Source organism: Dermochelys coriacea, chromosome 2, assembly GCF_009764565.3.
Source record: "Dermochelys coriacea isolate rDerCor1 chromosome 2, rDerCor1.pri.v4, whole genome shotgun sequence".
Taxonomy (NCBI): Eukaryota; Metazoa; Chordata; order Testudines; family Dermochelyidae; genus Dermochelys; species Dermochelys coriacea.
Window position 1 is genome coordinate 259,788,923 of NC_050069.1, and position 16,565 is coordinate 259,805,487.

At 48.3% G+C, this 16,565-nt stretch overlaps 1 protein-coding gene across 13 annotated transcripts in view; it reads left to right on the top strand.

Moving 5' to 3' along the window:
- Positions 1-16,565, top strand: part of LOC119851757 (mitogen-activated protein kinase kinase kinase 3-like) — a 129,607-nt gene that overhangs the window by 84,846 nt on the left and 28,196 nt on the right. For all 13 annotated transcript variants that reach the window (XM_038392077.2, XM_043509727.1, XM_043509731.1 and 10 more), the window contains 2 exons: positions 6,301-6,414; positions 8,572-8,683. In XM_038392077.2, coding sequence (XP_038248005.1) covers positions 6,301-6,414; positions 8,572-8,683 — 226 coding nt within the window. The remainder of the gene's footprint in view (positions 1-6,300; positions 6,415-8,571; positions 8,684-16,565) is intronic.

Sequence of the window (16,565 nt, forward strand, 5' to 3'; positions counted from 1 at the left end):
AGTGATAGGGAAGCTTGTACTTTCACCCCTTGTGCTGCCCTTGTTCAGTGGCTGTGTACCCTAATGACCTCCAGTGCCAGCATGGAATTCATTTTAATGTAGCATCCCAGCTCCAAGCCATGTTAGCTTAGCAGTCGAACTGAACGCTCCCCCCTGTATGTTTCTGTGGCAGACACTGTGGCCCCAGGCAAGCTTCAGCACGGTCATCCTCAGCCATCAGTGTATCAGTGTGTGGAGTCATGGATTTCTAAGGACTGAAGGAATGGACCCTGTGCTTAATTTGTCACAAAAGCGATGCTGGGGTTCAAGCAATTTTTTTTTTTTTTTTTTTACTTTCATAACTGATATGGCAAGCCCCAGAGGTGCCAGAGCTACAAACCGCCAAGCCTAGAGGTGCTGGGGCTCAACCCTTGAAAGCATTGGCATAAATTAAGCCCTGCGTGTATCAGGATAAGGCTCTGTGTTTGTCACGGAGGTCATGGACATCACAGATTAGGTGACTTTCCATGACCGCCACTTCAATGTGGCTGACCCCAGGGCTGCCCAAGCGTCTGGTTCCGGGTCCAGCTGCTCAGATGGCCCTGGGGACAGCCACACCGGCCACTTCTGGAGTGGCTCCGCAGCCAGCTTGGGTGGCCCCGCAGCTGGAGCGGGCCCAGGGCCAGCTGCACTGGCCGCTGCTCAGGTGGCCCCAGGCAGCTGGCCCTGGGGACCAGCCGAGAAGCATCCTGTGCAGCTGGCTCTGGGGACTGCCTGAGCAGCGGTCCCAGGGGCGGCCGGAGCTACTAGACCGTGCCCACTCCCCAGGAGTGTTTCTCTCCCCCCAAGATTTAGGCATGGGTATTTTTATTAGAAGTCACGGACAGGTCACAGGGTGTGATTGTTTTGTTTTGTTTTTGTTTGTTGCCCATGACCTGTCCATGACTTCTACTAAAAATACCTGTGACTAAATCATAGGCTTAACCATGATCATCGTATCATCTACAGTCTGGCATACCAGGGCATTATTTACATACCATTGCATACCGTGATTTGTGGGGTCCTACCAAGAGCTCAGAAGGGGCAGGCTATGAGTTGCCTTCCTATCTGGTCCCTCTGTTGAAGGCAGGATCAGACCGTGGGGTTGATCATACAGCCCCAGGCACTGGTGGGTTTGTGCTTATGGCAAAGTCTGCCATGCTTGTATAGTGGAGCTGGTCAGAATTTTTGTTCAAAACTTAATTTTGATGAAAAATTGCCTTTTAGTTAATAAAAAAATCTGTGGGAAATGACCAATTTCAATGAAAGTTTTCAGGATTCTGTTGGAAAAACTGAACCTGGAAAACTTTGGCCATTTCCAATTTTTTGACAAAACCCCAAAAACTTGTGAAGAAAAAATTGACCTAAAAGCTTTTTGTTTTCATGGAAACTTTCTGCAAGAATATCAAAAACAACCAGCTCTACTAGACAGTCTGGTTCACATCCCATTGGCTTGAAATGGAAAGCAAAAGAAACCCGCAGCCTGCTTGCTCATGTATAAAACAATCATTAGGGGCCTTAATTAAAGTACAAATGAAAAACACATTTCCTCCTTTTTTTTTTTTTTTTTTTTTTTTTTTTTTTTTGCAGAGTGGGGTTGGATCAACAAATAGAAACCCCCCATCGTTTAAAGCCATATCTTTGAAGGGATTTCTGCCAGATTTCCATTTGCATAGGCACAGTTTTACATGCATAAATGACTTGCATATGCGATTTTTGTGGTCAGATATCAGAACAGACTTGTGCAGAACCAATTTGAACTTGCCATGCCACTTGGGTTTTGCTTGTGCAAATTCTGCAAGCGATGCTGCTGCTATTGCTCATGATAAATGTCTAACACTATGGCAGAATTGGTCCTCTAGGCTGCAGCTTTGACTGTAGCCAGAAATGCTGCACATTTTCTAATCTTTGGGCATTCTCTGGTAGTCTCTGCCGGAAAAAGCCTGCATGGAATTCTCCGGGAGTGAGTCACTTCATTCCAGGTTTCTTTCCACTGAAAGATTTTTCCAACAAGAACAAATCAAAGTTTATGTAATATACTGTACCTTCCGCTAGGGAATGCCTGCCTGTGCATTTGCAGAGCACCTTGCACGATCCTGAGTAGGCCACAGGGTGCTGCTGTTTTAGAACCAATAAATAATTATAAGCATAAGAATGGAATTAGATTTTCTTTTTCTTTCTGTAAATAGTCTCTGTGTGTGAGAATCTGCACCTATTGATATACAGGGCATTATGCGTCCGGGAGCATTATCATGGAAATAGTATAAACCAATGAAACAGAATTTACAGAAAGGCAACTCACATGTCCATGGCATACTGTGTTTGGGCTAATAGTTTATTCTGGACCAAATTCTGTTTTTGATTACACCAGTGTAAATCTAGAGTAACTCCGCTCCATTGAGAGCAGACTTTGGCCTTTTCTTCATACGCAGACAGAACCTTGCCTTTATTATATGTTGTTAGTATTTAATGTTTGTATTGTGGCAGTATCTAAAGGCCAAAAACAGGTTGGCCTTTATTGTGCTAAGCACTGTACAAACACATAGTAAATGACAAGACATAATAGATACATGGGACAAGCAGGCTGCTTTGGAGATATGTATCCCTTTGAAAGGCCTGTGGACACAGGTGCAATGAAATCAATGGAATTGTGCTGGGAGTGCTACAGATGCATCAGAGAGGTTGGCCCAATGCATGCAGAGTGGTGTGGGGGTCTAACCTCATGTCGGGGCTGATCCCAATGTAGTGCTACGGGGTGTTTTGTTACTAGAAATGTGATCGGTCAGATGAGATGCAGAAGCCACATCTGTGGCCATTGACTGGCACTTTTTGCCAGGATAGGGACGTTATCCTGGTTGAACTCTGACGCGGATGAGAACATTCTGTCTGAATTCCCCCTGTGGTTTCAGCTGGATGCAGTAGTCTATCCTCATCTGAGCTGTGACATCCCTGAGCATTGTTAAACAGCTGCTTCATTCCTCACTAAAGGTGGCCGCATTTCACATGGGTTCTGTTCCTGGCTCTGCCACTGTCCTGTTGTGTGACCTTGAGCAAATTGCTTCACCTCACTGTGCCACTGTTTCCACTTTAATCCCCTTTTGTATGTCTCCTCAGTTTAAATTGGGGCAAGGACTGTCTGTCCCCGTGTGTGTGTACTGCACTTTGCACAAAAGGGTCCTAAGGTGCTACTGTAGTATAAATAATAAGTGAATAGTCTCATGCCTTTTCATTTATTTTTTTAGATCTGTGTAAGCTGCAGTGGATTGGCCAGTAGCTCCCACAGTAGAAAATGAGGCATGCCATCCACAAGTGTAGAAGGGAGGACTTGCAAGCTCGCAAACGTCACTCAACGATGTTTCCCTCACTTTCCTACCTGTCATTGTAGTTACTCAGTTTATAGACAGAAGAAGCAAAGCTATAGCTCAGTTGTGGAGTGTGCAACCTGCCAATTAGTGCCTAGGCTGTGTGCGTGCGTGTGTGTGGCTATATTTAGTGTCTAGTAGAACCCTGTTCCCAGAATCCATGTATACAGCAGCCTGGATGCCAAATGGAGCCAAATCCACTTGCCAGACGTGGGTGATAGGTAAAGCCAAACTAAATAGTGCATTCCCTCTGTTCTAGAGGAGGGCAATTTCAGCTTGATGCTTTTGGCGTCCCCAGGCCGGCCTGTGAAGGGATTAATGATGTGGTAGTAGAAGGAGACACAGTGACCTATAGAACATTTTGTTCAAAGCAGCGGCCGAGGGAATGCAGTTTGGAAAATATGTGAGGAGCTGGGTGAAGCGGGGGTTGTGGAATTACGCAATGGGTTCAGGGCCAAATTCTGCTCTTGGAGGAAACCAGGGGGAGTGTAAGGATGGAAGGTTGCCCTGTGCATTTTGCAGTGAGGTAGCCTCAAGCGTTGTAAAGCAGAAGTTAAAGGTGAGGCAGATTCTGCTCCTAGCTACACAGCTGCATTGAAGTCAGCAAACCTGCATGCACCCACAACTGAGAGCAGGATTTGGCTTTATTATAATCAGTGTTTTGGGATTACAAGAGACTATGGGTTGCTTTTCCACAGGACGCACATGCAGAATTCCCATCGACTTCAGTGAGGTTAAGCAATGTATTGGATGGATCTAGCCATCCCAGCTAGAATCTGTAAGGAATGATGGTCCAGGGGTAGGTCACAAGCCTGGAATGTGGAAGATCTGGGCTCAGTTCCTTGCTCTAAAGTCTATCACAAACTTCCTGTGTAACCTTGGGCAAGGCATTTAGGCCTAGATTTTGAATGGGAATTAGATGCCTAAATACCTCTAAAAATCTGGCTCTTAGCGCCTCTCTGATTCAGTTCCCCATCTGTACTATGGTAACGAGGGCCATATAAGTACCTAAGATAGATAATTACATAGCAAAGCTGTGGTTCTTGGTCTCTTGCCACAACTCTAGCAGTTTCTCACACTGAGATCTCAGCTGTATTGGCCAGTGCCTACAGCTTCCCGTTCACCAGTGTGTACCCTAGCACCTTTATCTCGGACTGCACACACTGCAGGCACACAATCTGTGATGTATTTACCTGTGGGCCAGACCCCAAGGCAACAGTACATAAGGCTGGGGGAAGTAGATGTTTAGCTTTGGTCCAAAATAACAGAAAGGGGCACTAACCAGGCACCTTTGAAATGCAGCTACTTTAGGGGTTGGAGTGTAGCAGCTGACCTGCACAGCATGACACGCCACATAGCAATGTGAGAGAGCAGAAATATTGGTTAAAGACACCACGGTAAAATCAGGCTCCTACCAAAAAAACCAAACAAACATGGGACTTTTACCTGTGTCACACAGACAGGGCTTTGTCTTGCCCACAGCAAACTCAGTGGGTTTGCTTCAGCTGAAGGGCTAAATGGAACCTACTGGGAGTTGAACCCGTGGCTCTGGTGGGGAGAGGTATTTTAGTCATTCAAATGTAGGAGCTAGGCCTTATCTACACATAGGGTTTTCCCTGATCCCATTTGTGCCCAGCCCGCAAGGGTAGCTGCACCAGTGCAAACTCTTAGTGTGCACAGGCTAGGATGATATAACTCAGTTTCGCAAAAAGAAAAGGAGTACTTGTGGCACCTTAGAGACTAACAAATTTATTAGAGCATAAGCTTTCATGAGCTGCAGCTCACTTCATCGGATGCATTTGATGGAAAAAACAGAGGGGAGATTTATATACACACACACACAGAGAACATGAAACAATGGGTTTATCATGCACACTGTAAGGAGAGTGATCACTTAAGATAAGCCATCACCAGCAAGGGGGGGGGGGGGGAGGAAAACCTTTCATGGTGACAAGCAAGGTAGGCTAATTCCCGAATTAGCCTACCTTGCTTGTCACCATGAAAGGTTTTCCTCCTCCCCCCCCCCTTGCTGGTGATGGCTTATCTTAAGTGATCACTCTCCTTACAGTGTGCATGATAAACCCATTGTTTCATGTTCTCTGTGTGTGTGTATATAAATCTCCCCTCTGTTTTTTCCACCAAATGCATCCAATGAAGTGAGCTGTAGCTCACGAAAGCTTATGCTCTAATAAATTTGTTAGTCTCTAAAGTGCTACAAGTACTAACACGGCTGCTACTCTGAAAAATAACTCAGTTTGTATCTGTGCAGTTTATATCCACTTGAGACCAGAGTAAATTGTGTTGGTGCAAATCGCAGCTTATATTCGCTGTGCCTGTATACATGTGGGTTTTGTACTGATGCAGCTACTTTGGCATCACTGGTGAAAAATTGCCCGGTTAGATAAGGCCTTAGGTCACTAAGACTGAGCAGCATCCACCCATAGCTTTGTCCCCATGAGCAGCCCAAGCTCTGTAGCTGGTTAGCATGTGCACAGTTGACTTGAAGATGAGTATCCGAAGCATATGGGGGTCCAATAACTCATAGAGAAGGGGAGTCAGGAAGATCACCCCCAACAGCCAGGGGTCTCTGTAATGCTAGCAGTTTGGAGCCACTGATGACTAGTAAGCTTTTTTTCTTAGCTCTCTGGTCTTCCCAGTGGCTGGATCATTAATGGGGCTTTCAGGCATTCTTTGTTCTTTGCGGGCATTGTTGTTGTAATTTTATCCTGTTCCTCCATGGATGATATCTTGGAAGAAAAGGTTAAAGCCCCTGAATGCTCAGGGGTGCTTGGGTTTTGTTTTCCATCCAGACTCTCCATTCCCTCCCAAGTCTTCTGTGAGCGGAGTGAAGTTTTTGCTTCCTTTGTTTACCCACTTTGTGACCCTGCCGTGCTGTGGGTGTTTGTTCAATCCCTTCCAGCTCCTGATCCCACTGAAATCCCAGGAAGACTTGGACCGAGCGGTGGAGCACTTGGACCTTAGCCCTTCTCTGAAGAGCCTGAGGGTGTTTGTGAAGGCTCCAAGGAAAGCGAATGTGAGCCCTTTAGCTTTGTTCTTTTGTGTGCAGAGTGAGTCGCGCTGTTATTGTATGGGGGGGAATGGAAAGGAGAAATGCTGTCCTAGGGGTGTCTGCTCATAGCTGTCTGAATTGGCACTAGACCATCTTCTGCTTGTACACCTCTGCTCTGAAATCTGCCCTGTCGGCAGCTCGGTGTAAATGCTGTTGCTAGCACAGCCGTTGAATTTAATTTAGTGCTTTCTGCGGGGCAGGATTGGCCACCATGGCAATAGGTGCCTTATAGATTCCTGAGACGGACGGCAAGTGTATATCCTGTGACAAGACATCCACACTGTTCATCTTCCAGGGGACTCCTGTGTGGCCCAGAGGGGTGTGTTTGTGGCAGGCCATTTTTCCTGCGAGCGGACCCTGGGATAGCAGTGTCACTCTATGGTCATACAGGGCCAGATTGTCATGGCCGTTGCATGGGTTTTCAGAGAGAGCAAAATAAATTCTCTCCCAACCTTACAGACCCTGCACATCAGCCAGGGCAATTGCAGCCTCTGCACTTGGGACAGAACTGGGACTGTTCCCTCTGTGTGATCCAGGATGGCACCCCAAAGGGGGCAGGGTGAGGAGCAGAGTGCTCCATCCTACAGGATACTGCAGACTGCACAGTCCCCCTGCACACCAGGCTGCTCAGGTGTGCACCAACCCTCCCTGGAGCAGGGTGGCTCTACACTGAACCTACCCACTCTGGGTGTACTTCCTAGCAGAAGGGTCTGGCTCTGTAGGTATGTGCAGGTGCATCCTGCCCAAGCATGTGCCATACTGCCCTAAGCATGTTCTCTGCGCATTATGTCAAGGGGCAGCTATGCGGACATAGGACACTGTCCATTTCATAAAGGGCCTGATCCTGTGGCAGGTGCTGATTGCTCTCAGCTCCCATTGACTTGAAGGGCACCTGAGAGTGCTCTGTAGCTTTTGCAAGTACTCAAACCTTGCTGGATAGAAACCATAAAAAGGGAATTCAGCAGAGATTTGAACTGGGTCTCTGAAGTCCTAGGCTAAGCACCTTAGCCATTGGATCTTCCTTCCTCATATGATTCCTGGGCATCTCCTGCTGGCCAGCCCGTAGACGCGCATGACTGCAGGAGTATTGCAGATGCAGAAGTCGCTGCTGCTAGGCCAGGACAGCTGAGTCAGAGAGGGATACAGGTGCACTCGAGTGTGGAACAGAATTGGCCAATGGCTTGTACTCCAGCACCTTCTGGGAGTACTGAGAAGAAAACATAATATATAATTGTACATACTCGGATCTAACGGCATGTCAGGGCCATGGATTTCTGGGGCAATCTACGTATTTTACCAAAAAACCTCACCAGCACGGTGTTGTTAAAGCACCATATTGCCCAGAAGTGGCAGTTACCACTTTATTCACTGGGTATGCCGTTCCCCTTTACATTACCCCTTTGTCTGTCTGTCAGTTTTCCTTTCACGGCCCAGTCCTGCAATTGGATCCATATGGATGGGCCCTTATACTGCACGGAGTTTCATTAAAATCCATGGTGTTTGCAGGGGTCTGGATCTGACTGAAGGATTGGGGCCTGAGACAAGGGCGCTGGAGCCTTCCCAAAAGTGGAGAGGTCGGGAGTCCCTTCTCCCCAAGGCCCCTCCTCTTCCCCTGGAGGCTCCACCCCGGCCAAGCCGGAGCAGGGTTGGGGAGACGCGCACACACACACACACACACAGCCTAAGGTGAGTGTGGGCCAAAAGCAGCCCCCTGCCTATGTCCCTGCCCCCAGAGTCCCCCACCCAGGGCAGGTGGAGGGATCCAGGCTCACCAAAGCTTCCTGCATGGCTCTCCCCAACCCGGCTCTGGCCACGGGGTGGGGCCTTGGAGCTGCAGTGCAGCCATGATAAGAGCTGTGGTGGACACTCCACCTGCCCGTGGTGGAGGGGGAACATCAAAAGCAGCCCCTGGCCCCCTGGGCTCCCTGCCCAGGGCAGGTGGAAGATCCGCAGCTGCCCACATGGCTCTTACCATGGCCAGGCTGCAGCTCCGTGGCCCCCCCCAGCCATCATTTGGTAACCAAAAAACGTAATGATAGTCACCAAATGTCATTTTCATGGGAATGTCTGGAAAGGTACAAACCCCTGCCCTAGAGTGTAACAGCTTCCTTTGCTTCGCAGTTCCTCCAGCCCAACAACAGTAAGCAGCATGAGATGAGAATATCCAAGTCCATGGGTGACATCATGGGCTCCCTGTATAAAGACGCTGAAAGGACGCGGAAATATTCAACAGGTGAGTGAAATGCGATGCGCTCAGGTTCACTGCACACCAGCGCTGGTTCTTCGCAGGCTGGCCGTACCATGCCCCATCCCTGTGGTTCATTCTTGTCTCCTGATATTTTTACATCTGGCCAGCGCACTGAAGGCTCAGTGTGGCTAGTGTCTGGGTCTTGGCCTAGAGGAAAGGTTGTTCCAGCTGAGCTCACGTGCTCGTTGCTGGCTTGCCTGGATCCAAGAGAAGCGCTGTCCGTTATCTTGCTTAAGAGCCAGGGTTAAGTGCAGAGGTTCCTGGTTTCAGACTTGAAGGGAAAACCTATCTAGTTGTAGAAGATTCAAATGAATTCAGTGCTGCTGAGTTTGATCAAGGCCTGGGACAGTGCAGAACCCGAAGAAGCCAGGCCCTCTCAAACCTTTGCATAAACTGTTCTCTCCCATTTTCTTTACTTTTGCCTTCTGCTCCACTCTCTTCTGTCAGCAAGAAGGAAATAACATGGCTGAGTGGACTGGGATTCGGCAGCTCCTGTGTTCTAATCCCAGCTCTGCCCCAGGAGGAAACCAATAATTCTTTTCTCACGTCTTCTGGCTTCAGTGCAGTCGCTCTAGATTTTCACCAGTGTGAGAGGAGAATCTGTGTCCTTTTGTTACTCTGGATGTGCCTCTGAACCTCTCTTGCTCCACATGGTAAAAGGGGATTCCTGGTACAGTACTTACCCCCCCTGGAGTGTTGTGAGAATGAATGTGTGTGAAGTGCTACTCAAATGAAACAGAACATCCTTTACACTCCAAAGCGCTAGTCTTCAGCCAGTGCTGAGATCCTACTCCCTCTGAACACTAGGTCCTGATCCTTCTGGCCCTCGGTCCACATGTGCAGTGCCTACTGGGCCTGGTTTCTGTTCCTGGCTCTGCCACAGACTTGTGTAGCCTTGGGCAAGTCTCTTCATCTCTTTCTGCCTTGGTTTCTGTCTGTGAAATGGCTCCTCTTTTTAAGTACTTTGAGATTGTTGGTGAAAAGTGGCATTGTTAGATTGCTCTTGATTGTTAATAAGAAAATTTATGGAAAATCCGGTAGGATTTAATAGAGGATGGTATACTTTGTATAGATCTAATAAACCAACATAGAGAATTTTATACCAGGAATATAATTCTCTATTACATTCTATAGGCTGGCTTAAAAATTTGTGCAGAGAAGAGCATTCTCCACTACATTCTATGGGTTACTTTAATGTAATTTCTAGAGAGCCATATTGGTTTCATCCAAGTGATTATTTAATATGTATAGAAGTAGTGCCAGAATCCCAGTCTGGATCAGGGCCTCACTGTGCTAGGACTCCACCCCCCTGCTCCAGAGAACTTGCAATATTATGTGCTAAAGAATTTTACCATTGCAACAAAGGGATTTCTTTTCCTGTGGATTTACCATTTCTCACTCACATGGTATATGCTGTCAGACAATATATGCTGCAGGTTGTTGAAATATTGCACAGTGATTTATTTGAAATGTTCTCCTATATTAGGTCAAATTTCACCTCACGACAGCCATGCACAACGCCTGTGGAAGTCAAGGGAGCCGTGTGTGCATATACAAGATCTGTATTTGGCTGTGTTACGTTTATTTGCCAGGGTTCTTTTAGCTCATGCTGCTTTTGAGTGTTTGTCCAAAGCTTGGCAGAGTCTCTGGATGAATCTGAATGAAACACATGCGTTAATACATGTTGTTGCACAAAGCCTCAGTAGGAACTTTTTGTACTTAAACAGATTAACATCTTTGCTTCTTTTCTTGGGGCATGTTAAACTATTAACACATGCCCATAAACTCCAGTGATGGCACTGGGATTTAATCTGTGCGTGCAGATGGCAGAATTGATCCCAGATGTAGCTGCACTAATGGGAGGATTCTAGTTATGTGGGGCACTCGCTCAGATTTAAGTCCATACCACCTTGAGCTTTTATTATTATTATTATTATTATTTGTATTGCACTAGCATCTACAGGCCATAACCAAGATGGGGCCCCACTGTGCATACATACAAGAGACCACACCAGTCTTTGCCTTGAAAAGCTTAATCTAAATAGACAAGACAGGCAAAGGAAGTATTGTTAGGTCTGCAGCAATAAGGGCACGGAGAGAGTCTGTGTATAGCCTATAGCAGCGGTTCTCAACCCAGCTGACTGCCCAGTGCCACAGGGTCCAGGCTGCCTGGCCAGGTAGGGGGTAGCATGGTGAGGTTGGGGACACCGGCTGGCCCCATGTGGCGGGCTCTGGGGCTGCCAGCCCTGCAGTGGGTCTGGCAGGGTCTGGGGCTGCTGGTCTGGCCAGCCCCACAGAGAGTCCGGGGTTGGTGTTGGGGCTGCTAGCTGGCCCTGGGGTCGGGGTCCAGGCTGCCGCCCCAGCCCTATGTTGGGGCTGCTGCCTGGTCCCGCACAACAGGGCCCAGGGTCCCTGCCACCGGGCCCCCCGCCCAAGGCTCCACTCCTGGCCCCACTTTGTAGAGGGGTCTCTGGGCGGGAGGTGCTGGGCATATGTCATGTGGGGGGTGTTTGAGGGCAGCATGCTGTGGTTCTTAACCTGTGGCCCAGGTAACACATTGTAGACTGCATATGCGGCCCACAATGATAAATCGGTTGAGAACCACTGGCTTATAGTCTGTTGCAGAACCGGGATTGGAACCAGGCCTCTGCTTTACCAGAAGGTCATCCTAACTCTGTTTGAAACTTTCAGTTTCTGGGTCAATACAGGTATAGAGAGACCTCTTGTTGGGTCTTCCATGGAGGGGTTAGCAATATAGCAGGTTGCTCTTTTCCTTCTGATTCAATATGCTCCAATGGGGGTAGGACTCCCTGCGTGGATGGAGGGGCTGTTTTTTCAGATGAGGTGTAACTCTGACATTCTGATCATCTCGGGTCATTAACAACTGCATGGTATTTTCCGTGAGTAGGAATATTACTGAGCCTGGTGCCCTGGCCAAATTCCAGCTTAGATAATTGGCATTTCACTTGGCTGCATTGTCCTTCACTTCCAGCTGCAAAACGTTACCTTGTGTTTGCTTCAACGTTGACCAAAGTGAGTGAGGTTAAGGGGAAATCTCACCTCAGCCTTAACTGTGGAGCTGCAAGTTGCAGAGCCAGGTATATTTTCAAGGGAGGTTCTGTTCTGCAAAGCAACTCTGTGAAATTGGCAACTTTGGGGCGGGGGTATTCTAAATGATTCTTTCTCCAAAAATTGCTCAATGTACTGGTGTGGGGGGGGGGGGGGGAATGGGAAAGTGTTTTCTGTCTGCTTTGCAGAGTCAGCCTGACCTCTGAAAGTCAAGTCTGAGCATATCCCTCTTTGCAGGTCATTGTCAGTGACAAAGGAGACACAGGTCTAGTCCTGGCCTAGCTCCCATCTGTGCAACCCCACGGCTGTTAACAGGGAGAAGTGGTTGATTGGAGCTTAGTAAACTATTCAGTTGATACACAAGTGCCCTCTCCCATCGCTGTGCTGGCTCTGCTACGTTAACGGAAGTAAGCAGAAGGGAGTCTGAATCCACCCAGAGGGAGCAGATCTGCTGAGGAAAAGGGACTAGTTCCACCACAGCTAGACAGAAAATACTCTCTTGCTCCCGAAAATTTCAGTGAAAACATATTTTATTGTTTTCATTGCAATTTTCTGTGGAAAACTTTAACGCCCTCCCCCTCCCCCCCCCCCGAAATAGCAAACGTTAAAAATGGACCACCTCTGAGGAGAGCAGATGCCTTTTGGAAAAACCATTCGTCCAAAATCCAATTGTTTGTCCAAAAAAAAAAACGGTGAACGGAAAAGTTTCCAACCAGTTCTGATTTTTCACATAGTCCCTTTCCAGAGATAAAGAGCATTTTTAAGCCACAGATACCTTAGAGGAGGTGCAGAGCTTCACCGCGCCAGCAGCAGGCATTCTGCATGCCAAAAGCTGACCCAGGCAGGATGCCTCCTGGGGTACTGGAAGGACGGCCCCGCGCAGTTCTTTCCAGGGGTAGCTTGCACTCTCTATGCTGTCCGCCTTGGATTGTCAGGCTGCCTGCAAGATGGTAGGGGCCTGGCCATCTCCTAGCCCCTCTTTGGAGTATGTAACATCCCAGCCAGCATGTGAATCGTCTTTCGATCCAGAAAGCAGACTGCAGATTCCATGCAGGTGTCTGACAGCTGCTATCTTTGCTGACACACTGGGGATTGAACTAGGGATTTCAGAGCTGAAAGCGCAAGGCTCTGTAGCTTGAACTGAAGAGCCAAGACAGTCTAGTTGGGGCTGCAGCGGACTCGGTCCTCTGTGGATTGGCACTGAGAGGGATATGTAGGACATGCTACATGGTCCATCTAGCCCAGTATCCTGTCTTCCGACAGTGGCCAATGCCAGGTACTTCAGAGGGAATGAACAGAACAGGTGATCATCAGGTGATCCATCCCCCCTCGCCCGTTCCCAGCTTCTGGCAAACAAATGCCAGGGAAACCATCCCTGTCCATCCTGGCTAGTAGCCATAGATGGGCCTGTCCTCCATGAACTTATCTAGTTATTTTTTGAACCCTGTTAGTGTCTTGGCCTTCACCACATCCTCTGGCAAAGAATTCCACAGGTTGACTGTGCGTTGTGTGAAGAAATACTGCCATATGTTTGTTTTAAATCTGCTGCCTATTAATTTAATTTGATGACCCCTGATTCCTGGGTTAAGGGGTAAATAACACTTCCTTATTTACTTTCTCCACACCAGTCATGATTTCATAGACCTCAATCGTATCCCCCCTCAGTCGTCTCTTTTCCAAGCTGAAAAGCCCAGTTTTATTAATCTCAGCATATCCTCATTCTCCTTAAACCCTGGACTCCTTTGCTGTGGCATCCCAAGCCCCTGAGTCACAGCCGGGACTCTAACGAACATCAGATCTTTGCATAACGTCCCTTGTTTTATGGCGACATCGGCCCAGGGCTGGGCCCTCAGCTTCTGGAGCTTGCAGCTGTGAGCGTAGGCAGTGTTTGGTGACCCCTTCGCAATCATGACCCATGTTTTTATAAACTAATAGAAACGCACTTTTCTGGATCTCTGCTTCGCCAGGGGAGGGTGCGTTGTCAGATAAGCAGTTGGTAAAGATTTGGGACCTGCTTAAATGGAGGGAGAATTAAACCAGAGAACATTTAGGCAGAGGGGAGCCAAGCCTGGCACTGGGGGATCTAGCTGTACGTGCAACACCACAAACTTTCTGCACATGCTGTATGAAAACTTCTTTTAAAAAAAAAAAACAAAACGAATGGAAAGGAACATGGAAGATCCCTGCAAATGCCAGGAGAGGCTGTCAGAATCTCCCTGCTGGCTTGGCTGGCCCTGCTCAGGACATGATGTACTCTAGCCCCGAGCTAATGGCCTTATGTTGTGTTGTGTGTAAAACGGAGGGAGATCCTAGCTCACTCTCCTCTCAGATTAGCTCAACTGAGCTGAATATTTAGGGCTAAATCCTCAGCGGGTGCAATTTGACTGATTTGAGTGATGCTGCACTGATTTATACCCACTGAGGATCAGGCCCCAGGAGTTCAGCTTTTGTTGTAAGCTAATGTTTCAGAGAGCCGGCTCCTTCCCGCTGTATCTGAGCAGGGCAGAGGCGGAATTAGTGCTTCAAGTTCAAGAGGTGGAGGAAAAGCCTGGTAGGGTGGTTTCTAGGGCACCTAATCTCTGTCCCTGGCACTGCTGTGTTTCCTCAGCACCCGAAATCCCATGCAAAGAGCATTGGTACTGCACCTTCTATCTTGCCCTTTACAGGTGTATGGTTTATTGAGCAACCTGCACAGGTGGGCGGGGCCAGCCCAAGGCCAGAGTTATCTATCCATCTATCTACCCCTCCCTCCCTGTCTCTCTGGATGAAGCTTAGGTTACCTAATCTGTCTCAGGTGTCTGTCGTTGTACTATCTGAGTCCTATAGATACATTTAGGCAACATCATTTCTGTCGTTTGTGGATCACAACCCAGCTGCCTCCATTTCCATCCTCGTCCCATGCTGAATGAAGCACGGTGATGCTGAGAGGCACGCTGGCTTTGTTAACGGGGGAAGTGCTGGGGGGGGCTGCACTGTGCTCTGAAGGTGGCTAGATCAGGCTCCACCTGATCCTTGGGAGTAGTGAGTTCGAACCTGCAGGGCCTTCCCTCTGCCCAGAATGCGCTACTCCCAAGCCTTGATCCACTTCTCCAATTCAGCCAAAGAAGGTGGTGTAGGGACGCAGAGCAAGGGCTGCAGGGAAATCCGCGGTGCCTTGGAATACACACCACCACTGTAGGTGTCGGACTATGAGCCGTTCCTGTCATCTCCTCTGAACTTTATCCACTGCGCCAGTCTTGCCATAAAGGGTCCCTAGACTAATCGGTACCAAGCTCTTCTTCACTGAGAGGCCCCTCCTTCCGAATTACTGCCTATCCTGGAAGAGTGTGTCCAGGATTCTTATCCCCCTTGAATCTTGTGGCAGAAGGCATAACCCTGGAAGGTCAAACAAAGCTGACTTATGTCAATAGGAGTGTAGCGGGTTTCACTCAGAGGCCAGCATGCCTATTGGGCAGGCCATGCTTGACAGTCCTTCCACCCTGGAGTGAGTTGCACTCAGGTCGGCAGGCTGTGGCTTGTCAATTTCCCAGTGCTCCGGAGTTCTCCCAGACAGATGTGGGGAGAGTGAGACGTAGGGGGACCCAGGCCACCTCCCCACCAGGGCCAATGGGGGAGAGGCCTGGAATGTCTTGATCACCTCTTCCTGGTGCACCTGACCAGTCTCTCTGGGGTGCTCTCTCTTGCTTTCTCAGCAGTCTCAGCCTGCTTTCCTCAAGCTGGGAGTCCCCAGTCAGTCCCAGCAGCTCAGTCAGTTAACTGAGCATTCATGAGCTCCCCAGGGGGAGGGATAGTTTAGTGGTTTGAGCATTGGCCTGCTAAACCCATGGTTGTGAGTTCAATCCTTGAGGGGGCCATTTAGGGATGTGTGGCAAAAACTGGGGATTGGTCCTGCTTTGAGCAGTGGGTTGGACTAGATGGTCTCCTGAGGTTCCTTCCAGCCCTGATATTTTATGATTCTCTTAGTGTCCAGTTATTCTCCCTCAGGGGGAGGGGAAAGCATCCCGCCTGGTTGAGTTTTACTCCCCAGTCCAGACCCTCTCTTGTGGATCACTTTGACTCCAGAAGATGCAAACCACGTTCCTCCTGTTAGCCCGCTTCTCCTTCACTTTCCCTCCCTGCTTGACTGGAGTCCCCTTCAGTGCAGATCCTCTACTTGGAGCGTAATCTGCTGCTTCTGAGGGGTGGGGCCCTTTTGGCCCGGCACTGCTCCCTCACTCCCTTAGTCTCTGTGTGGGGTCTGTAAACACCATCACAAGGAATAGTTATACAGACTAGAGCCATGATCCTACAAAGACTTGCATGCAATCATGCAAAGACTTTATACTTGCAAGCAGTCCTGTTTAACTCAATGTGGGGTACTCCTGTGTTTAAAGTTAAACTCAGGGTATGTAAATCTTTGCAGGATCAGGTCCTTAGACTCTTTTTGAAAGAACCATGTAGGAGAGAGTGAGAGATGGTAGCAACAGCACAAAGCCCTATCTTGCAATAGGGGTAATAAAAGAAATTCCCAAATAACTGAGACACAACAATTGCTGTGTGTGAAATCTATACACTTTTCAGGGCAGGGACTGCCTTTTTTTCTCTGATTGCTACAGAAGTGCTAAACAAATAATTGACTAATAATACTGTGAACCTGGTTTATTCAAGGAAACCGAGATCTTAAATGGTTACATTCTTGTTTTTAAAGAGAAAAGAGACTGCGTTGTACTTCCCATTTATTTTTGTTGTTAGGGCTGGTTTGAAGCCAGTTCAATAGGAGATCTGTAATAATTGGAGGTGTTTTCTCTCCTGGGTCTTG